The following is a 24,980-nucleotide window of genomic DNA, read 5'->3' as shown; positions in this document are numbered from 1 at the left end:
AACTTGCCGAATGTGCGAGATGGCAATCAAAACTATTTCACACATCTCAGGTTGTTGCCCATTCATTAAAAATGCTTCAATAAGACACCATAATAAGATCGTAGACCAGCTGCAGAAGCATGTCAGTAAGTATGGCTGGACATCATACGCTCAGCCGAGATTATTCACGAAAGATGGCTCACTATGGAAACCCGATCTCATATTTAAAAAAGATCAAAAGATTGTGGTGGTCGATGTTCCAGTGCAGTACAAAAATGACAGCAAAGCTCTTGAAATGGTGTGGCAGGAAAAAAGACAGAAATACAACCACCTTAACGCCGATATAATTAATTGACAGGAGACTCTGATCTTAAGTACATTTGCTTCATGATGAGTGCTCAAGGCAAGTGGCTGGGCTTGAATAACAGCCTCAGGAAATTCCTCTGCATTGAACGATTCCAAACATCCGCCCGGGCTCACCTTATCACTGACGCTGTAATTACTACAACTCTTCAGTGATAAATGAGCAGAATACCACAGACCGGCTCTAGCCGGAGACAAGGACCAGCCAACACCCACCAAAAAAATTAACTTTAAAAAAATGTAAAATGAGGGCGCATGTCCATTAAAACAGATCAGTTTTGCACCAGGCTGATGCATTGCATCTTAGTTCGAGCCTCATTTAACACCAGTATGACCCGGACCCTGGCCCATGGTAATGCTACAGAGTACGCATTTTCGGCGAGCGACGTAAAGGTTCGGAAAAGGCCCTCATGTCAGTGTTTCAAAATAACCCTGGACGCCTGTGCCCTAGAAACAGGATGGGGGATAGGTAGACAGTGTCCGTTATCTCCTTCTGGAATACTCCTTAGCAAAGTAAATCTGGAAAAAGATGCAGTGGTTTTTGTCAAAGTTCATTCCGAGCAGCTCCGTGGCACAGAACTTTGTGCTGTAAGGTCTGTTCCCTGGGACACGCACAGAGACAAACATTGACTGAATTTGAAAGACCATCAACTATGCGAAAGATGGTCTTTGCTCTGTCCAAAGATTGATGGTCTTCCAAAGCAAGATGTTGACTCCAACCGAGTGTTGCAGACTGGCACGTTCCAAGGTCCAGGGCTACGTGCTTGGGGAAATTGCTGCCGAGGTGCAGTGGAGAAAGACCAGTGTCTAAGGTCTTTGCGCTGAAGTTAAATATGGATCCATTCAGTTATTAGACCTCCCCCGGTACCTCAAATATATTGTTGTGCAAGTAAAAAATACCTTTGGTTTTGTTTGTTGGCAAATAAACTGAACTCCAGAGATTAGATGAGAATGACGGCCCTTCACATATAGGCAGCATTTAACCTAATGTGGCACCAACGAGTTCTAGCAAAATTGAAATCAAGAGAAAGATCTTTGCTGGTATGAGTTTACCCACAGATTGTGGTTTTTGGAGGTCAATCATTTCATTCTCCATTCATTACTGCAAGTTCTTCAGGTTCTATCCAAGACCTAACCATTATTGACTCCTTCATCTTTCTTCCATCATAAAGTCAAAAGTGAGAAAAATTCTTTGTGCAATCATCTATGTTTCAGTACAGTGCATGATTCTTCAGACACTGAGGCCATCCATGACCATGTCCAACAAGAGTTACGCAGTGGTCTGGCTTGGTCTGTGAAGTGCCAAGTAGTATTTGTGCCACATTAATGCTGGGGAATTACCATTTCCAATTTAAAAATATGTCACTATTCTCCTTGACATTTGATCACCAACAATCAATATTCTTGGAGTAACCATTGACAAGAAACTGAGCTGTGTCAATCATGTGACTATTGTGGCAGCAAGAGTGGTCAGAATCTGGGAATTCTGCAACAAATAATTCACTACCTGACTTCTAAAGCCTGTCCCCTTTATACAAGGCAGAAGTGAGGCATGCAATGGAATATTTGCCATTTGGCTGGGTAAGTGCAACTTCAGCAACTCTGGAATCTCATTACCACCCAGGACAAGCATCATGCTTGATATACAAGATGTACTCACCGGGGCTCCTTTAAATACAGCTTACAAACTCCACAGCATCTGCAGCCCAGAAGGGCTTAGACAGGATGTGCTTAGGAGTATCAGACCTGAAACATCCCCTTCAAGTCATGTAGCATCTTGACTTGGAGCTATAACTTGACTTGGAACTGTATCTTCACTGTTATTAAGTCAGAATCCTGAAACTCCCTTCCTAACAGCACTGTGCAATATGTACACCACATGAGCTGTAACAGTTCAAGAAGCCCACCACCACCTTCTCAAGGACTAATGGGGATGGTTATCAAATGCTGGGCTAGTCAGTGCCCACATCCTGCAAAGATTATTTTTCAATTCAAAGAACTGGGAAGTTTTCTGTGAACATTTATCTCTCACAACAGATTTCATAAAAACAGTAACTGGCCATGATCTTATTGCAGTTTATGGTCATGAATTGACAGTTACTTTTCCCATAAAACACCACTGACCATTTGTCAAAACTGATTTTGAAACATTGAGTAGCCCGAGGACCTGAGAGGTGCTTTTCCAGTGCAGAAGTACTGTTTTACTCTCTCAATATGCATTTGATATGTTTTCAATTAGCTAAGTGAATGTAAGAGTTGTAATTTCAAGATCTTGTGTATTAAAGTATGCATATTTTGTGTTTAAGCATTTAAAATAACTGAATTATTGTTTATCTAATCACTTATTTTATCTTTGTTCCAGACTTATTTCTTACCACTAAAGAGCCTGATGGAATTCACTTCGAAATTTGGGAAAACAAGGTATTCCATAAATGCCTTTGACTTTCTTAGTGATAGGTGTGGCAGTTGGAAAACTTAACACAAGTGGATTAAGGTGACATTACAAGATTGAACTGTGGAGGTTGTTTTGCTTCTAATTGTGCAACATCTGCCCTGGGGTGTTGTTTGACTCTGGAACCCTGAAATGGAGAAATGTCCAATCCAGAGCACTAACTTTGCTTGATTTTTTTTTTAAATCTAAAAGGCAATATAGTCTTATGATATTAGGCAAACACAATTTTTTTGTATTTTTGTTTTTGAAATCATACATAACATGAGAGATATTCTTCACAGTTCTGTTCTCCTTCCATTGGAAGAATTGTAGCAAGTTTTCAATCAGATTGCAGATATTCATTGCATCAGCTTCATGTTCAATGTTCCTGGAAAATGACGTTCTACCTTGAACAGACATACCTAAAAGCCATCAGATTTTCTACTAAATTTGAGCTGATGGACAAGTGAGTAATCAATTTAGAAGCTGTTTTTGTTGAATCGTATTCGGAGAACAGTGCCAAGTGAAATAAATGAAAATTAAGTATAAGGAAATTCCTTTGGGGAACAGGAGGAGATGTGAATATTCATGTGTATCATCTCCACCTGCAATAAATGTAATTGGAATTAATATATTTTGAAATTGCCCAAAAGTTTATAATTATTGAACTATTAAGTTGTCTTAGCAATTTGTATAATATTGTTTCATGTTACTAAAGATCCTGATTTCTTAATTGATTTACCAATCATTAATTTTTGTCAAATAGATTCATCGTAATAGTACTTAGAATGATAGACTATGCAGAATTCAACCAAGGTTATTTGGATCAATTTGCTGAGATGTGATGAACTGCAGAGAATTCTATACCTGCCATATTCTTGAAGTAGAGCAAATTAAGTATTCCAACAGTTAGTCTGCTCTCAATTTGAGTTCACTGTAATTTAAGTTCATTGTCCTTCCCATGTCATGTTGTGGGTGGATTTATATCCCAGCAAAACAGTATTGACAGTCATGAGCATAACATCTGTGCGATTATATTAAGATGTCAGTGAAGAATAATGAGAAAGCAAATGAATCCAATCATAAGGCTTTGAACTGATTAGAGAAATGTAAGGGTTCAAATGCACAAATCATTAAAGGTGAAAACAAATTTATGAAACCAATCACCTCAAATGGTTTGTAAACAGTTTTGTCAATAAATGTAGAGACTAAATGCAAAGAAAATGTGTTGGTGCTAACCCCAGGTACATCTGGAAATGTTAATATGTGAAGAATGTAAAAGTCATGAAAAGAGATCTAAAGAATTTTTTTTTTTGCTATGATATCTGATTTGAAAACTTGCAATTATAAGGAAAGACTATGGAAATTAGATTTTCCATTCAAGTGATAAGGTTAAGAGACAACTTAATGGCACTGTTTGAAACGGAATTTTGATGAATTAAATATTGAAATCTATATCCACATGCAATGTGGATCAATGCAATACATCATGCAATGGAATCAATTTCTGATAGAGAGAGCTTGGAGTAGATTTTTAAAAGTTTAAAATGTTTGTTAGGATGCAGATTGCTCTCCCAGAAGTGGTGGAGACAGCAGAATCCGAAATAGGTTTTAAACTTAAACAAATAAAGATTTGAATTTAATAAAACAATCCAAAAGAAATGTATGAGAATGAGACTGAATGATTGATTATTAAGTTTTTTAGGGTTCTACCTCGAATATTTATTGTAAAATTCTAAAATTTTGTCTCAAGTTTTAAAATCCTGAATCTTGTGTGCTTAATTCTAGAGTTTTCTACCTAGTGTTGTTGAACAGTTGTGTACTTGGATCTGGAGGGTGGTCTTGCCTAAAAATATATTATATTATCTACATTTGGAAGAGTCTTCCTTATTTTTTGACCTTGCCCAAAAGGTTTTCAGTTGTACCAGGTGCAAAGGATTTTTGGAACTGGAAATAGCAGAAAATTCTAGCAATACCCAGCAGCCAGGAAGTCCTAGTAGGGAGCAAAGAATATTTCAAACCAATTCATTTGTTCAGAAATAGAAGAAGTCCATGCTAGCAACTTCCTTGCCCTCATCTTTAATACCATTACTTTCACATTAATTTTCTGTAGCCTCCAGTGTGTTGTTCCTTCTCCCACCCTTCTCTTTCAGCATTTTAAAGGAACGATTGTCTCTACCACCCATGCTCTTTTCAATAATATCATTCTTTTTTAGCACTGGAATCGCAAGATCCACCTTTCCCTTCTGTTTTTCCAACCTAAAGAGCCCAATATATAATTTCTAGGTGAAAAATTGTTTTACATGTACCTCTTCCAATTTGATACGCACTGTTTTGACCATTACGAGATCTGATGCAATTTGGGTTATTATTTTGCAGAACACCACCTTTCAATCTAAAAGCATGATTGTAAGTTTCCAGTCACTAATCTTTTTTAATTCTATGTTCTGATCACACTCTGACCTCAACATCTACACTGTTAAATGAATTCCAAAGGAACTCAAAGGAACAGCATCTCATCTCTCTATAAAAACTTTCCAAACTCAACATTGATTTCACTGACTTCAGATCGTGACCACTACTCTGAAATTTTTCAATCTGATAACAGTAATTTGTAGTGTTGTTGCTATTTTTATAATATAATAGAATATCCTTTATTGTCATTTGTATTCCAGTACAAATGTACAGGAGTACAATGAAACATTTTTACAACGGCTACCTTTTACTGGCGCTATCTTATGTTCAAGTACCTCGGTAAAATCTTAAGATAAGGAAATATAGTCTTGTTATTCAAAGAGGATTTAAAAGGAAAGCACTAGCATTACTTACACATTGCGAGAGGGGTGTAAATTACAATCCAGTTGCGAAAGGGATTTAAATTATAGTCCAGTAAAGAATTCCAGAAGCAGCAGCTCAGTTGCCAAAGTCTAAACAAATCTTTTGTTTCTGTATTTGTCTGATTACATTCCTGTTTTCCCTTGCATCACCATCCTTTGTTTTAGATTAAGCATTCTTACATTCCACACTATTGCAGACCTTCCTTTTATCTTTTCCCTTCATCCTCATCTCCTTTCCTATCTTTTCTTGCTATTGCACTAAGATTGTGAAATTACCAACTTCACACAGTACAGATGATGGTCATCAACCTGAAATGTTAACTTTGTCTTCTCTGCCTGATAAGCTAAGTATTTATAGCATTTTCTATCATTGTCTTAATTCTACCATTTTCTTCCTGTATAATCTGGAGCAATTTATGCATAGCCATTGTGATAGACATAAGCTTCCTGCTTTGTATTAACTCTATGTTCAATGCAATATAATCTCATAAATCCCGTATCATCAATATCATGTAGATCGCCATCAATCAGAAACTGAATAGGAGCAGCCACGTAATGCTGTGATTATTGACTGGGTATTGGCTCTTTAAAACCTTCCCCATCTGCAAGGCATAAGCCAAGTTGGAAAACTCTTCACTTTCTTCCATAGGTGGAGTTCCATCTTAACATGGGCATTGTTGTTGGGCCAAAATCCTAGAACTCCCACCAGAAGAGCTTTGTGACAGTGCAGTGATTCAAATAAAAAAACCATAACTACCTTCTCCAGTGTATTTTGAGATGGACAATAAAATGTGAACAATCCCAGTGATGCCACATAATGAAAAGTATTTGGTATTGTTATGTCCTTGCAAAACATGCTGAGACTTAAGTTCAGAATAAAAACTTTCGTATGTAGCTTGGAAGATTGTTTAATAATTATCTGACTTTTAGAAGCTTTAAAAATCTTACTAGAATAGATAGTGTGTCATGTTCTCCCCTGTTTCAATCTTGTTTGCAAGTAAAGAATGAGCTATATTCAAAGCAATATCTTCAGTTTTGTGGTGGCTCATCATATATTCAAGGTACGGCATGTAGTTTGCAACTAATAACTTTTAAGAGTAGCCACTAATGGAAAATATTCAGTCTGGAGTCTGGCTACGAGTGGTGTACCACAAGGATCTGTTTTGGGACCACTGCTGTTTGTCATTTTTATAAATGACTTCGACACAGGCATAGGTGGATGGATTAGTAAATTTGCAGGCGACACTAAAGTGGACAGTTTGGAAGAATGTTACAGGTTGCAGGGGGACATGGATAAACTGTAGAATTAGGCTGAGAGGTCGCAAATGGAGTTCAATGCAGCTAAATATGAGGTGATGCACTTTGGGAAGAACAACAGGAAGGCAGAGTACTGGGTCAGTGGAAAAATTCTTGGTAGTGTGGATGTGCAGAAGGATCTTGGAGTCCTTCTGTCCATCCCTGAAAGTTTTATTGCCCAGGTGGATAGTGCTGTTAAGAAGGCATACGGTGTGTTAGGTTTCATTCGTAGAGGGATTGAGTTCAGGAATCGCAATATCATGCTGCAACTATACAAAACGCTGGTGTGTCCACACTTGGAATATTGTGTACAGTTCTGGTCCCCATATTTCGGGAAGGATGTGCAAGCATTGGAAAAGGTGCAGAGGAGATTAATCAGGATGTTGCCTGGTCTGGAGGGAAAGTCTTATGAGGAAAGGCTGAGACTTGAATTTGTTATCATTGGCTAGAAGAAGGCTAAGAGTGGATTTAATAGAGACATACGAGATGATCAGAGGATTAGATAGGGTAGACAGTAAAAGTCTTTTTCCTAGGATGATGACATCAGCGTGTACGAGCGGGCATAACTACAAATTGAGGGGTGATAGATTTAAGACAGATGTCAGAGGCAGGTTCTTTAAGCAGAGAATGGTAAGGGCATGGAATGCCATATCTGCTAATGTAGTCAACTCAGCCACATTAGGGAGATTTAAACAATCCTTAGATAAACACATGGATGATTTTGAGATAGTGTAGGGGGACGAGCTGAGAATAGTTCACAGGCCGGCGCAACATCAAGGGCCGAAGGGCCTATTCTGTACTGTATTGTTCTATGTTCTATGTAATGTGATGAGGGAAATTAGGACAGCCAATTTTTGCTATGAAAGAGCCAAAAAACGGCAAATAATGGTGACCAGATAATCTTTATCATATGATGCCATATGCAAGGGAAGAATGCTGTCCAAAACTCCAGGAGTTCCCTGTTCTTCTTTGATTGATTAGTTCTGTGGGATCCTCTGCATCCACTTAAATGACAAGATTTAACCTTAGTTGAATTTTCTCAGTACTGTTCAATGGTCAATCCAGTGCAATACATGAAATTGCTGTTAAGGGAGCCAAGTGGATCAGGCTAAAGACTAAATAGTACTGCAGCATATTTTAAAGTTTTGTGTTTTGGACTATTGTGAAAAGCATCGAGAAGTCTCATTTGCTGATAAATGAATTTTTTTTATATTTAACAAATAATGCAGCAACACACTTGACGGTGCAAAGACTACTGCTACAAGGGTACAAATCTGTCCTATAGAGAATGTTTCTTTATAATCAATTCTTCATAAACCTACTCCCAACAGGATGGAAATTTCTCAAAAGCTCCTGCCTCATATGACATGTCAAAGCCTTCAGATGCCAAGAAAATTGGACAATCGGTTTTTGCTGATTTTGGTAAGATTTCCTGATCCTTTTCCTGTGCTTTGCTTACAACTGTAGTCATTTAGATCAAGATTTTTGAAGCCTAATGCAGAAATAATTGGACCAAGTTTACTTCACCAATGAGAAGCAAAATTGTTTTCTGATTTTATTTGAACTACTATGATGAAATCCATTTTATTTGTATGCATTTGTGTTGTGTATGTTGTGGGCTGGTGGAAGTGGAGAGTAAGCTGGACAATTATGACATTCAGGGAACATGGCATTATAATGATTGCTACATACAATCCTGTTTAGGATCAAGGGTGGAGCTTTTTAAAATAAATTTTTAGCAGTACAGCAGTTCGAGCATAAGTGAACAGAGACATAGAACATTGAACAGTACTGCACAATGTGCCAAGCATTTATCTTAATCTAAGATCAATCTAACCTACACACCCCTCAATTTACTGCCGTCCATGTGCTTGTCCAGCAGTCACTTAAATGTCCCTAATATATCTGACTCTACTACACTGTTGGCAGTGCATTCCACGCACCCACCCCTCACTGCATAAAGAACCTACCTCTGACATCTCCCCTACACCTTCCTCCAGTCACTTTAAAATTATGACCCCTTGTGACAGCCGTTTCTGCCTTGGGAAAGTCTCTGGATGTTTGCTCTATCTCTATGCCTCTTATAATCTTGTACACCTTTATCAAGTCACCTCTCTTTCTTCTTCTCTCTAGTGTGAAATGTCCTAGCTCACTCAACCTCTCTTCATAAGGCAGCATCCTGGTAAATCTCTGCACCCTCTCTAAAGCATCTACATCCTTCCTATAATAAGGCAACCAGAACTGGACACAATATTCTAACCATGGTTTTATAGAGCTGCAGCAAATCCTCATTGCTCTTAAACTCAATCTCCCTGTTAATGAAAACCAAAACACCATACACCTTCTTAACAACTCTATATCAGCTTTGGTGACAACGTTTGAGGGATCTATGTACATGGACCCCAAGATCCCATTGTTCCTCCACACTGCCAAGAATCCTGTCTTTAACCCTGTATTCAGCATTCAAATTCGACCTTCCAAAATGAATCACTTTGCATCTAACGAGGTTGAAATCCATCTGCGACTTCTCAGTCCAATCCTGCATCCTGTCAATGTCTTGTTGTAGCCTGCAACAGCCCTCTACGCTATCTACAACACCACTAACTTTTGTATCATCGACAGACTTACTAACTCACTCTCCACTTCATCCGAGTCATTCATAAAACTTAGAAAGAGCAGAGGCCCAAGAACAGATCCCTGCAGGACACCACTGGTCACCAACCTCCAGGCAGAATACTTTCCATCCACCAACACTCGCTGTCTTCTTTCAGCCAGCCAATTCTGTAACCAGACAGCCAAATTTCTCTGTATCCCATACCTCCTAACTTGCTGAATGAACCTACCATGGGAACCTTATCAAATGCCTAACTGAAATCCATATACACCACATCCACTGCTTGACCTTCATCAATGTGTCTCGTCACATCCTCAAAGAACTCAGTGAGGCTTGTGAGGCATGACCTGCCCCTCTCAAAGCCATGATGACTATCTTTAATAAAACTATGTTTTTCCAAATGTCAGACTGTCAGTTTTGGCCAGTTTGCTAGCGGCAGTGAAAGCAGATCATTGGTTTTTCAGGATGCTAGTCACTCCAGTACTGAAGAGCAGCAAAAGGATTCTCAGTCTTGAAAAGGATGCTGCTGTAGCAGCCTCAGAGCACTTGGGCCTCCGTATTAACATGCTTATGACAGGGCTTAGGAAAAGCCATGAAGGTTGTGCAGGTTCAGGAGAAGCCTGTGAGCCATTTAATAGATTAGTGCAGTGCTGATTGAGGATGAGAGACAAATCAACTGCAGTTGCTGGAATCCAAAGTAGAGACATAGGAGGCTGGAAGAACACAGCAAGCCAGGCCACATCAGGAGATGGAGGTCAACATTTCGGGTATACCTCTTCTTCAGAAATGGAGATGGGGGTAGGAGGAGCTGCAGATAAAGAGGATTGGGATGGGTTTTTTTTGGGAAGAGGGACGGAGTGGTGAGGTAGTGATAGGTGAACACAGGTAGTGGGTATGATCAGGTTGGTCGATGGGAGGAATGAATCAACCAACCCAGAATTGACCAACTCATGAATCGGAAGGTAAGTTGGAAGAGCAACACCGTATCTTTTGCCTGGGCAGCCTACAGCCTGGAGGACTCAACGTTTGAGTTCTCCAATTTCAAATAATCCTCTTTCCCATTTCCCGACTCTCTTCCAGCCCTTCCTCCTCCCTTCCATTCCACCGACCAACCCTTCCTTTCAACTACCTACCAGATTCATTTCTCCCATCAACCAACCTGGTACCCACCACCTGTATTCACCTATCAAAACTTCACCACTCTGTCCCATTCCCAATCCAAAACCTTCCCTACCACTCTTTATCTGCAGCTCGAGGAGAAAGTGAGGACTGCAGATGCTGGAGATCAGAGCTGAAAGTGTGTTGCTGGAAAAGCGCAGCAGGTCAGGCAGCATCCAAGGAACAGGAGAATCGACGTTTCGGGCATAAGCCCTTCTTCAGGAAAGCCCTCCTGAAGAAGGGCTTATGCCCGAAACGTCGATTCTCCTGTTCCTTGGATGCTGCCTGACCTGCTGCGCTTTTCCAGCAACACATTTTCAGCTCTTTATCTGCAGCTCCCAAGGGGTATACCCAAAACATTGACTTCTCCACCTCCTGATGCTGCCTGGCTTGTTATGTTCATCCAGCCTCCTGTCCGTCTCCTTCAACCCCATTCAGTCGACAATCTGCCTACTTTTTTTTTGAGAGGTTCCTAATCCCTTACCCACTCCTCGCTGATGCTGACTGCCTGTCACAGGTTGCTCACCCAATTTTCTACAGGATATGTGTAGATTGTGTAGTCCAAAGATGTGCAAGTTAGTTGGATTGGCCATGCTCAACTACTCATAATTCAGGGGTGTGTAGATTAGGTGGATTAGCCATGGAAATACAGGAGTAGGGGGATGCATCTCGGTGGGGTGCTCTTCGGAGGGTTGGTGTGGACTTGTTGCGCTGAATAGCCTGTTTCCACTGGAGGGATTCTATGGATGCTGTTCTAGTTCTGTGTAGTTATGTTTACCTTTGTTCAGAACAATGAAATCTTGTGGCTTTTACAAAGTACCTTGGATCTTAAACTTGATATACTTTCAAAAATGTCACTGTCCCTAGCAAGGCCATGACCTAATTTTGGATGTCTGGTCCATGATCATAACCCAGAGAATGATTAAACTAAACGGAGCTTTTTCAAACTATAATTGGATCTAAAATGCTTTGTTAGATTACACAAGACACTTACCTGCTTTTTGGTTTTACAATCAGTAAAATTAATCTTCATTTTAATAAATTATACTGTGTACATTGATTTATCCAACAATTTTGGGATCTTAGACTTCTATATAAAGCAGCTTTTTGTCACTTCATATTATTCCTAATGCCCTTGAGTCTGCTCATTGTCTATCCAGTATTTCCAAGCTCTAATAATGATGTTTTAATGTGATTTTCTGTTCTGATGGAGTGTCTCTTGTGCATGATCAGCTCCTTCATATTTTCCTTAGCTAGTAGCCCAGAGCAAGACTTATGCTAATTATTATGCTGGATCACATGCAAGTGTACTCTCAATCTTTTATGATAATTCCTTTGTCATCTCCATTATAAACCTTGAGTGATATAATTGAATTATCCATCAACCAACTTAGAATTCAAAAGGCATCATCTGGAAAATTAAACACAATTTCAGGTTATTGAAACAGTTGATGAAGGAGGCGACAGTCTGAACCTAAACCATACTCTTCACTGTGGATGCTATTTTTGACCCCAAATAAGATGAACTGTAATGAATTAAAAGTATAATTTTTGGTCACCCGTGAAATTGATATTGGAGATATAACTTGTAGATGGTACACAGTGATTTGATGTTCATATTGCATTCAATGGAAAGGATAGTTTGCCAGCAAAGTAATTTATTTGAATATAGTCTATTCAGAAATAATTAGTACAAGGAAATTATATTTTCAAAGCAACTAGAAAAATAATATCCAGATGAGATAACTATTTGAATATTAGCTCCCATTGGGGCAATTTAAATCATACAATTGCCCATTTTGAACTAAAATATTAGATTAGATACTTGTACGTTAAAGCACAAGAGATTTGGGGTGGTGTATTAAGATGAATAGAAAATTAATTAGACAGAAAACAAAGCGTAAGATTAAATGGGACTTTTTCTGAATTATAGGTAGTGACTAGTGGGTACCGCAAGGATTTGTACTGGGATCCCAGCTTTTCACAAAGTACATTAGTGATTTACATGAGGGTGCTAGATGTAATATCTCAAAATTTGGTGATGACAGAAAGTTCAATGGAAGGGTGAGCTTCAATGTGAAGAGAATGCAGAAATGTTGCACCGTGATTTGGAAAGGCTGAGTGATTGGGAAAATGCATGATTTTATATAAAATGAATTAATGTGAGGTTATCCACTTTGGTTGAAAAAATAGAAAGGCAGATTATTATTTGAGTGACTGTAAATTGGTTGAAAGGAATGTTGAATGAGTGTGACGATACTGTGGCTTTAAGAAATATATTTGTCCTGGGTTATTTTTTAAAAAGGTTTTAAGACAGACATGCAGAGCTGTCTGTTTCAATCTAACACACAGCTTGTGAGGCCTTGTTTTTTTTTAAAGTTGGAACAATAGAAGCAGTCTGAATGGATGGGGTCAAGCACCTCCAGAGCCAGGATGTTTAGTTTTAGTTTTTCCGTAGCAGTTATAGCTGAGGTCTTGAAGCCATGTTTGGAAGCTGCAGTACATCACTGCCTACATTTGTTGTTCTCGGGCTCACTCTCGCTCTTTCCCTCGATGTCTCAGAGGTTTCTCTTGATGTTTTTCCTTTTGGACTGGAGAATTGCCTATGAGACAATCTATACTTCTGAACTTGCCTTTTCCACGGGTGTGTTAATGGTGTGATGTCACCAACCCAAAGAAACCCAAACATATAAATAGAAAGCAGGAATTTTCAGCATTGCTTCACCTGAGGCCCACTGAAGATGTTACCTAGTAGGATAACAAAATGTCTGGAAATGGCATAGTTATTGTTTGGCAGATAAATGATCTATTATTCTGTTAAATTTTCCAATAGAACTAAATTATTCCAATTTATTTCTTCCTTCCTTTTTGTTGAATTTTAACTTAGTGTATGAATAAAGTGTGTTTTGCTTCAAATCAGGTAGTTTGACCAATCAAATTGCATCTGGAATGCAATGCCTGGTACTTGCCTTTAAAGGGGGAAAGAAAAGTTAGGGTCCAGGCTTTCTACTTAATATATTTTGAGGGGGTTTGGTCTGGTGCATAACAATTTGGGGGTTTTTGCTGGGATTAAAATCTGTAATTGGATATTGGGGTTTAGGATTGTTGGACTCAACGGCAGTGAGTGGTGAGTGTTGGTGTTTTTTTTATTTCTGGTGTTGAAGTTGCATGGTTTAAATAGGGTGTGCCTTGTGTATTGGCTCTTTCAGTCACTAAGAGTTTCTTCGGCGTGGAAGACACAATGGGAGTTTTACAGAAAGTGAAGAAGGCAATTTAAAATTGGCGAACAAGCTAAAGTTGGGGCTGCCTGTGTCTGTGAGGAAAGGAAAGTTCATTGTGGCACTTGCACAGCTTTACAATTAGAGTGCAATTGGAGTCTTTGGAGATGGCTAAAGTTCAATTGCAAATGAAGCAGCTTAAATTAAAGGCAGTACAAGGGGAAAAGAAAAGGTGAAAATAGCCCTGGCAGAAAAAGAGAAGAGAAAATGAAACAATTTGAATCGCAATTACAAGCAGAGGAAAATAATAGAGAAAGGCCCTAGCGGAACAAATGGAGAAAAAGCAATGAAAGGGAGAACAAGAGGTTTTGAACTTGAGGTTGGAACTGAAAACTCAAAGTTGACTTAAAATGGTGGAGGTAGAGGCGAAACATCAGAATAGTGTTGAGGGGTATTGATGAAGAGTAATCCCATTGTAGCTAAAGGCCTGGTGGAGATCTGTTTAAATATGTCCAAGTGTTGCCCAAGTTCAAAAAGGATATAGAAGCCTTTTCATTTCATTTAAGAAAGTGGCAAAACAAATGAAATGCTCTGACCATATGTATATTGATGATTCAAACAAAGTTGGTAAGTAGAACTAGTGAGGTATGTGCATCACTATTAGAGGAGGTATCCGGACAGTATAATGAGGTGAAAACTGATAGTGAGAACTCGTGTGGAACAGCAGAGAGTTAAGACTGCAAGATTAGCAGTGCAAATCACAGATAACTGAGTTGGTTCATAAATCAATGTTTGGCTTCTGACATTAATTTCAATCTGCGAGGAATAGAAATTGGGGAAAAGGAGAAATCCTTAGGTGATAAGGGAAAAGGTGATCTCATTGAAGCTAGTAAAAATAGCTTACCACAAGATAAAAGGGAAACGCATGAGGGGAAAGAGATGTGAAAAAGTCGAAGTGTTTTTCACTGCAATAAAGTGGGTCACGTGAAGTTGCAGTGTTGGTGGTTTAAAAAAAGCATTGGGAAGACAAACATGGGAAAACAGCATAAACCAGCAAGTTTTGTTGAATTGGTAAAGGAACGCACAGTGAAAACTAAAATGTTGCAACAGACTGTACACCCTGATCAGGGCTTGGTTGAGTACCAGATCTCATTAAAGAATTTATTTGCAATGGGAAGGTTTACTCATGTATGCCAGGAGGAGCAAATAAAGAATTTAAGATTTTGAGATACAGGATACAAGTGAATCTTTGCGAGATGAGGGGATATGTAGTTCAGAAAGAGTATTGCCAGAAATGATGGTAATATATGGAATTCATGGTGAGTAGAACAGTGTTCTGTTATATAAAGTGAGGTTGGAGAGTCCGGTCAAAATTGGTGAAGTGATGGGAGTGATACTTACCATGATTGAAAAGCCAGTGGAAAATCAGGCAACAGAAATGTTACAGGAAGTATATCTTGGGATTTTTCCTGACTGTGGTAACAAGGTCACAAAGTCACAGGTGAAAGCAAGAAGAGGAATCAATAAAAATAAGAAAGTTGAAGTTCAATTATCAGAGACTGTTTGTTGTAATGATTGAGAAAGAACAAGAAAAGCTGAAGGATAAAATGGATATTTTTATTTCAGCATTTATTACCTGTTCCTAGTTACCCTTCAGAAGGTGTTGAGCGGGCTTCTTGAACCGCAGCAGTCTATGTGAGATGTTATAGCAAATTATTAAACTGAGTGGCTTGCTAGGCCATTTCAGAGAACTGTTGAAAATTGCTGTGAGTCTGAAATCGTGGCCAGTTGACATATGAGGACAGATTGATTTGGTGAGGATTGTATTTACTGAGTTTAAAAGAATTAGGGGAATCTCTTAGAAAGCTATAAAATTCAGCAGGACTAGACAGGTTACATGCAGGAAGGATGTTCCCAATGGTGGGGAGTCCAGACCAGGTGTCACAGTTTAAGGGTAAGGAGTAAACCTTTGAGGGCTGAGATGAGGAGAAATTTATTAGAGTCATGGAACCATGCAGCATGGAAGCAGGCCCTTCAGTCTCACTTGTCCATGCCTAAACTCAACTAGTCCCGTTACCCGCATTTGGCCCATATCTCTCTAACCCTTTCCTATTCATGTACCTGTCCAAATGTCTTTTATATTTGTAATTGTAGCTCCCTCTACCACTTTCTCTGGCAGCTCATTCTATTCCAGGCACCACACTCTGTGGAAATAATTGCCTGTCGGGCCCCTTTTAAATCTTTCTCTTCTCATTTGGGGAAAAAATAAGTGCCCCCTAGTTTTGGACTCCCTACCCTGGGAAGAATTCCTTGGCTACTTACCCTACCTGTGCGCCTTATGATTTATAAACTCTATAAGGTCACGTCTCAGCTTCTAATGCTATGCGGGGGAAGAAATATACCAGCCTATTTAGCCTCTCCGTGTAACTCAAGCCCTTTGACAACATCCTTGTAAATCTTTTCTGTACCTTTTCTAGTTTAACAACATTCTTCCGAAAGCAGAGTGGCCAGAATTGTGTACAGTATTCTCCAAGTGGCCTCACCAATGTCTCTTACAGCCACAACAAGACATCCCAACTCCTATACTCAATATTCTGACCAACAAAAACAAGTGTGCCAAACGTCACCTTCACCACCTTGTCAACCTGCAATGCCACTTTCAAGGAACTATGAACTTGCACCTGTAGGTCCCTTTGTTCAACAACACTCTCGGGACCCTACCATTAACCGTGTAAGTCCTGCCCCTGTCTTCACGGAATTCGCTACCACAAAGTAGTTGAGACAGAAACATTGTGTTTCAAGGAGGTAGATATAGTTCCTCTGGCTAAAGAAATCAAGGGATAAGAGGGAGGGTGAGATTAGGGTATTAAGCTCAATATTAAGCTTTGGCCATGATCATAATGAATGACAGAACAGGCTTGAGGTGTCAAATGGCTTATTCTTGTTCCTGTCTTCCATGTTTGTATTTTTCTGTTTCGTTCTCCAGTGGAGCAAAACAAAGTGAAGGAAAGGTTCTCAGCTTTACTCAGATTTCAAACTGCTTTTGTACCTTAAACCTGTGGAAAACATAGGGGTTTGTACAGATCTGTGCAGCAGGACAGTGGATTATGAACTATTGCATTCACCCTTCACCAATCACTAATTCTACCTATCTTCCATGCAGGTCATAAAGTAACAGGCTAGCTGCTTGGCGAGAAAAGGAAATGTGTAGCTACTGATAACCTGACAGAAATCCACATGTAGCCATAAAGCAACCATGCAGTTCTAGATCACAACCATTATAGTACCATTGGTTCAATAATCAGTGTCTTGGAAATCATTGTCAGATAGTTGTTTAATTAACAAGCTGTCCATAATTTCTTTGACAAGAGATAAGCAATTACTTATATAAATATGGAAGTTGTGACTTATGCATTCCTTTAATGCATAAAAATTTCATAGGGAAGGTAATCAATAGGTGATGAGAAGAGTTTCAGATAGTATTTAGATCAAGGAATGAGACACGTAATGTTGGTTTCTTCTATTCAAAACTGAAGTATCAAGAAATTAAAATGGTAAGATAATTTGAGAGTAGGCCAGCAAGAGACATAAAAACAAATTGTAAACACTTTTGCAAGTTTGTGTATAGACAGAGATTAGTGAAAGAAAGAATGATACCTTCAGAGACAGAGAGAAATAGAATAACAATGAGAAATTTGGAAATAGCAGTGACATTAAAGATTTTTTATATTTTACTTTACTGTAGAAGACACAAAAACATTCCAGAGGAAATGGGGAACCAAGGGGATTAGAACTTGAAAAATTTAAAAAGATCAGTAAAAGTAGACAATGTGCAGGAAAATCTCTGCCAGTTGTGAAAAGATCCTTTGGGGCCTTAGACGGAGGTGAGGGGGAAGTTGCGGGTGCAGGTTTTATACCTCTTGTGTCAGCAAGGGAAGTGTGGAGGATGAATTGTGTTGGGGGGGGTGCGAGGCGTGGACCTAACAAGGGAGTCCTGGAGGGAATGGTCTCTGCAGAATGCAGATAGGGGTGAAGAGGGATATCTGTCTCTAGTGGTGGGGTCTGATTGTAGATGGCGGAAGATAATGTGCTATATCTGGATATTAGTGGAGTGTAAGGTAAGGACCATGAGGGTTCTATCTTTGTTACAGTTAAAGCAGTGGGGTTCAAGGGCGGAGGTGCGGGAAGTGGAGTCGAGGCGCCGGAGGGCATTGTTGATCATGTTTGGTAGCTTCACCAGTTTGACATTTTTATTAAGGTGTGCCTGTTGCTACTCTTGGCATGCCCTCCTGCACTCTCTATTGGACCAGGGTTGATCCCCTGGCTTGATGGTAATTATTGAGTGAGGGATATGCCAGGCCATGAGGTTGCAGATTATGTTGGTGTACAATTCTGGTATTGATGGTCCACAGTGCTTTATGGATGATCAGTCTTGAGTTGCTAGTTCAGTTCATAGTCTGTCCCATTTAGCACAGTGATCGTGCGAAACAACACAATGGAGGATATTCTCAATGTGAAGGCAGGACTTCATCTCCTCCATGGTTGTGCAGTGGTCACTTTTACCGAATCTGTCATGGGCAGATGCATCTCCACCCGAAGGTTGGTAAGGATTAGGTCAAGTATGTTTTACCCCCTCGTTCGGTTCAATATTGTATGACTCTTAAGTCGCTTTGTAGACTCATCTCAATTTATCTTAGGACCTATCTTTGTGTCCACCTATACTTTCAGTCCCTTCATCCAAGTTATTGATATACATTGTAAGTAGTTGAAGCCTCTGCACTGATTGCTATGGTGCTCTACTAGATGCAGCTTGCCAACTCAAAAGTGATCCATGCATCTCTATCTTCAGCTTCCAGTTAGCTGTCATCTGTCTATAATATATACCTTTCTATACCTTGAGCTCTTTCTTTGGTAGTAAATATTTGATTTGGCATCTTCTCAAAAATGCCTTTTGGATTTCCAAGTACATCACATCACAGAAATCTCCTTCACTTTGTTACTTGTAAATTTCTCAAAAAAGTCAAAATACGTTGGTTAAACAGGATTTCCCTTTCACAAAACCATCACCTGATTGCCTGCGGACTTTCTAAGAGCTCTACTATAAGCACCTTAATAATAGAATTATATAATTCTCTACCTCACACCACAAAGTATTTATTTTGTTCTTGCCATTTTTTTGGAAGAATCTTTGAGTGCTCACATGTCACTGTCTTGGAAATCATATCATAGTAGCCAACTAATTTTGGTCCACAATATTTTCTGTTCCCCCAGTTGTGATAGCTCATTTGATTGCTAGAATTATCTAGACTGGAAGTACGTGGCAAATGGCACAGTGCATATATCAATAGGCCAAACTAAACTTGCAGTCAGTACTGACCTGCCATTTAGTAAGATCATTGATTTTTGGTATCAAAACACCTTCACGCACTATCCCCCTATCCCACAATTCCCACAGTAGCAAAATATCTCTTGATCTCTGATTTAATATACTTAACAAGTGAACATCTTCCACCCTCTGTTGCTGAGTATCAAGATGCAGTGATGCAGTGAAGCGATGCGTTTAGATATTTACCCAGTCTTCACAGAGCTAAAGATTCCCCAAGAACTGTCATGTGCTCTTAGAGGCAAAGATAAAGAGCACAGATTTAACATTAAGTGGATGTATGGTTGTTTTGTTGCTGCCATGAGAGATTTTTGCTACTGTGCTTGCTTATTTAGGCCATTTAAGCATGACATCTCCTTCATGCTAATTATTGGCCTCACTGAATCAGTTTCTGTTCAGCTGTATGCTTGTCCCAAAGGCATTATTTTCATTTAATTAGCAAAAATAATTTCCTGGGAGCATACTTGACATGAGAACTGTGTACCCAATTGTTAGTCCATGATTCTTAGACAGAAAATAGGTTGTCAACTCTCATGATCTGAATGTACAAGTACACAAGCCTGTTTGAAATGTCAACAGGGATTATTTCAAAAAAGTTCCTTCTGATGCAGGAAAACCATTAGTCTTGAAAAACCGATTATCCAGAGTAATGAAGATCTTCTGAAAAGGATGCATCACATTCATCACTGTTCCAGTCTGAACATATTGTCATGATGATAGAGATATTCTGCATTTGTCTTCAATGAAGATTTCTAAATTCAATTCACACAAGCTTATTTTGATGAATTTTTATTTTCATTGAATTCAATTCAGCTGGAGTACCATCATGAAAGCTGAACTTTACAATGTTTTTAAGTAACTAGAGATTCTCTGCTCAAATATCATGTGGTTAAGATCTGAAATGCACTGGATGTAGGTTTGCTCACTGAGCTGGAAGGTTCATTTCCAGATGTTTCGTCACCCTGCTAGGTAACATCTTCAGTGGACCAAAGCACTGCCACAGATTCCTGCTTTCTATTTATGTGTTTGGATTTCTTTAGGTTGGTGATGTCATTTCCTGTAATGTCATTTCCTGTTCTTTTTCTCAGGGGATGGTACATGGGGTCTAACTCGATGTGTTTGTTGATAGAGTTCCAGTTGGAATGCCTGCTTCTAGGAATTCTCGTGCGTGTCACTGCTTGGCTTGTCCTAGGATTGAAGTGTTGTCCCAGTTGAAGTTGTCCCTGTCTTTATCTGTATGTAAAGATACTAGTGAGAGAGGGTCATGTCGTTTTGTGACTAGTTAATATATCCTGGTGGCTAGTTTTCTGCCTGTTTGTCCAATGTAGTGTTTGTTATAGTCCTTGCACGGTATTTTGTAAATGATATTAGTTTTGCTGTTGCCTGTATAGGGTCTTTCAAGTTCATTAGCTGCTGTTTTAGCGTGTTGGTGGGTTTGTGAGCCACCATGATGCCAAGGGGCCTGAGTAGTCTGGCTCAAAAAAAAGTGAACGCACTACTTGCAGATACCAGCACTTACCAACAAGTGGTGATAGACCCGACCCCAGAACTAGAAAACCGAATCACAGCCCTATTCAAAGAAACGTCAGAAATCTGGAGAAATAAACAACACTGACTTCCAAAAAATGAAACCAGTTGGATCCAACACACCATGCTTCTATGGATTACCCAAAATTCACAAACCAGGAGCCCCCCCTCAGAACCATAATCTTGCTGCCTGGAACACCAATTTACAGATTGGCCAAGGAGCTATACCACAGACCAAAACACTCAGTAGGAGACTCACGCCACTCCATCCACTCCACACAAGAGTTTTTGAAGACCATCAAAACACTAAGATAGAAGAGGATAAAATAATGGTCTCCTTTGATGTAACAGCCCTGTTTATATTCATCAACATTAACCTGGCCAAGAAAACACTGACTATACTATTACAAGACCCAAAGACACATACACCAAACACCACCAACTTCATCAGCAAGGACAGTATCGTCGAGCGAGTGGACCAATGCCTTATCATCCACTTCACCTTCAACAACAAAAAAACCTACAGAAAAACCAATGGAACACCCATGGGATCTCCGATATCTGGGTTCTTAGCAGAGGCAGTAATTCAGAGACTTGAACAAACAGCTCTGCCAACCATCCAACCCAAACGTTGGGTCCACTATGTGGATGACACCTTTATCATCACTAAATGAAACAAATGAGAGAAAACCTTCAAGACCATCACTAATACCCTTACTAGCATAAAATTCACTAAAGAGGAGGAAAACAACAATAAACTGTCATTCCTAGGTGTCACAGTAGAGCGAACAGCCAATGGAGAACTTCAAACCAGCATTTACAGGAAAGCAACACATACGGACCAAATATTCAACTACAGAAGCAATCATCCCAAACATCCACAAAAGAAGCTGCATCAGAACATTATTTCAACGAACCAACACATTGCAGCACAGAGGAACGATGCAGAGCAAAGGAAAATCACCTATACAGTATATTCAAAAAGAATGGGTATCCAATGAACGCAGTCCGCCGATTTTTCTCAACAACAAACCCAAACAAGCAGACAAAACACGTCCAGAAACCCTAGCCACTCTCCCCTACATCAAAGACTTTTGGAAATGACTGCCAGACTACTCAGACCCCTTGGCATCATGGTGACCCACAAACCCACCAACACACTAAAACATCAGCTAATGAACTTGAAAGACCCTATACAGTCAACAAACAAAACTAATATCATTTACAAAATAGCGTGCAAGGACTGTAACAAACACTACATTGGACAAACACAACTGGAAGAGATTTTCCTGCACATTCACCCATTGGGCAAAAAAACTAGCTGCCAGGATGCATGAACATCAACTCGCCACAAAACGACATGACCCTCTCTCTCACTAGTATCCTCACATACAGATAAGGAAGGGCACCACTTCGACTGGGTCAACACATCCATCCTAGGACAAGCCAAACAGAGACACGCACGAGAATCCCGGGAAGCATGGCATTCCAACTGGAACTCTATCAACAAACACATCGAGTTAGACCCCATCAACCACCCCCTGAGAAAAATAACAGGAAATGACATCATAGGAAATGACATCACCAACCCAAAGAAACCAAAATATTTAAATAGAAAGCAGGAATAAGCAGCCGTGCTTTGCCTGGAGGCCCACTGAAGACGTTACCTAGTAGGGTGACAAAACGTCTGGAAATGAACTTTCCAGCTGAGCAAGCAAACTTATATCCAGAACTTCAACCTGAGCTACAAATCTTCTCAAAATCTGAAATGCACTGCTAGGGAATGTGCTGAAGGCAGGTTCGATGTGATTTTCAAAAGGGAATTTGACAGTTTTCTGAAGAGAGTTTTCACAACTAAGGGAAAAACATGGAGGATTGGAACCTAGCTGAGTTGCTTTCTGACAGTCACAACTGACTGAACAAATTCCTTGTAAGCTGTAACTGTTATCTAATTCTATTTAACCTAGCTCTAGTGTTGCATAACTTAAGATTGACATCAAGATTTTGTTATGAGAAATCATAAAAAGGACATTTCTTTTCCATGAGATCACTATATTTGTAGAAACATTAACTCAAAATCTCTTCGCACGCACTTGAATAAGTTGGTTTATTTCCCTTGTCAGATGGGGATGGGCAGCAAGAACATTTATTGCCGGTATGTGCAGATGAAGACTGCCGTGAAAGCATCATTTACCGAAACATGCCAGGATCTGAACAGGTATGACATCCATGCATTTATTACTCTCAATATTTTAAAGTTGCAGTACTCTGTTATTGCTTCACAATAACATGTCTCTCTTTTGTAGCTAAACATTGGTAATCATTCAAGCATTACAGTTTTCTTTTTGAGTCAGGTGATCTTGCTTTCATGTTCTGGATTTCTTGTTAAGATAGACCATACCCAAAGAAAAAAAAGCACAAATCTTTGCCAGCATGCAATGTCATTATATTTTTAGCTTGTGTACATAAGTGTAAGATTGTAAGCTAAAGGAAGGCTGTTGAATTTCGCAGCTTCAATGTTATAACACAGTTGGTTCTGCTCTAAAATGGTAGTTCCATTCTTGTGCAACCCCATATTATGAGAAAATCGTGTAATAGCAGCAGCCCCATATAAACTAATGGGGCCGAAAATGTGTTATAATCAATACATGCTTTAAAAGTTCATGCCATAGAAACAGTGTCCCCAATTCGTCAATCATGTTATAGCGAATTCGCATTAATGAAATATGCATTATAGCAGAACAACCTATAGTTTTAACAATTATGCATGTAGACAAAGAGTATTTAATATATTTTAAAAATATTTTTATTGAAAAAGTAGATTTTTAAATATTACAACAAATACAAAACGATCCAATTCAAAACAGTACAAAAAAACAAGAAAAAGAGTTAAAAAGAAACCCAACCTGGCTTCTTGTACAAATGTATAAATATATATAGAAAATGTATAATAAAATAACCCAACTAACTATTTAACAAAATAAATAATAACCAAGAACAAACTAATAAATGGTACTAACTCAACTCGGGGGGGGGCGGGGGCAGGTTTCAGATACCCAACCTCGCAAGACCTTATTTCTTGAGCAAAAGGTGAGGATATTGAAAAGTTTTTTTTCTTAAGCATATCTGTGAAGAACACACTGGGCAGGCCCAGAAAAAGAGAGATCGGGCCCTTCTCCACCTTTACACCCAAAATCCCCTCCATTTGCACCTGCCACAGCATTCCAGTATGTTTGGAGCCTACCATAATACTGAAGGTGAGAGTGCCAGTCAGATCTTGCACTTGGGACATGTTGAAGATAGGCCTGGTTTAAATTTTGACAAACGGTTTGGAGCCAAGTGGACCCTATGGAGAATCTTCAGCTGTAAACAATGGGGCCTATTGCAAATTGATATCTCTCTCTCTCTCTCTCTCTCTCTCTCTCTCTCTCTCTCTCTCTCTCTCTCTCTCTCTCTCTCTCTCTCTCTCTCTCTCTCTCTCTCTCTGTGTGTCTCTGTCTCCCCCACTCTCTCACTCACACACACCCTGCAGAGTCGATCGAACCCATCTGAGGAGCCCCTCCCAATTGTTGATATAAAGCGCTAACACAAAGTGTACTCTTGGCATTGAGCACCTTCCTCTCTGTCAGATTTGTAGGGATCATTCAAAAGTGCAGTCTTGTTTTGAATAAAATACCTAACTTGAAATAATCGAAAGAGGTCCCTGTTAGATAGCTCCTATTTCCGTGCTAACTGATCGAAGGATCTCATTGTGTTTCCCTAAAAACAATCACCCACTCAAGACACACCCCTCGCTGCCCAATGTTTGAATCCTGAATCTATCAATCCCGGTTGAAAACCCGGCATACCACTACAGGCGTAAAAGATGTTTTGCCAATATTGCCTTCTCTCTACTGAATTGCCCTCCATGCTTTAATTATTGGGTTATGGCGATATTCCCTAACTGCCCTCATTTTGTCCAGAAACAGCAAGCTAGTAAGGGAACACCTTGCCTGGGAGGCTTTGATATCTAACCATATTGAACGAGGGTCACATGGTTCACATAGGATAAAAGAGCTTGGGTGGTAGCTTTTAATGCTTGGAAGATCCACTCCCTCCATTTAATGTAACTTTAAAGGTTCCAAACGACAACACAGAGGTCAACCAAGCTTCTGTTTCTGGACAGAACAAAAAT

The 24,980-nt window shown here is 39.5% G+C and overlaps 1 protein-coding gene across 1 annotated transcript in view; it reads left to right on the top strand.

Moving 5' to 3' along the window:
- The window catches only part of itfg1 (integrin alpha FG-GAP repeat containing 1), a 237,556-nt gene that overhangs the window by 75,039 nt on the left and 137,537 nt on the right, over window positions 1-24,980 (top strand). The window contains exons 7-9 of the mRNA XM_043706920.2: window positions 2,705-2,763; window positions 8,238-8,328; window positions 22,930-23,024. Of these exons, the coding sequence (XP_043562855.2) occupies window positions 2,705-2,763; window positions 8,238-8,328; window positions 22,930-23,024 (245 nt within the window). The remainder of the gene's footprint in view (window positions 1-2,704; window positions 2,764-8,237; window positions 8,329-22,929; window positions 23,025-24,980) is intronic.

Source organism: Chiloscyllium plagiosum, unplaced genomic scaffold, assembly GCF_037043375.1.
Source record: "Chiloscyllium plagiosum isolate Xiang-an unplaced genomic scaffold, Cpla_swu_hap1 HiC_scaffold_17, whole genome shotgun sequence".
Classification (NCBI taxonomy): domain Eukaryota; kingdom Metazoa; phylum Chordata; class Chondrichthyes; order Orectolobiformes; family Hemiscylliidae; genus Chiloscyllium; species Chiloscyllium plagiosum.
Note: the sequence above shows the minus strand (reverse complement) of the source record. Positions and strands in the feature narration are given on the sequence as shown.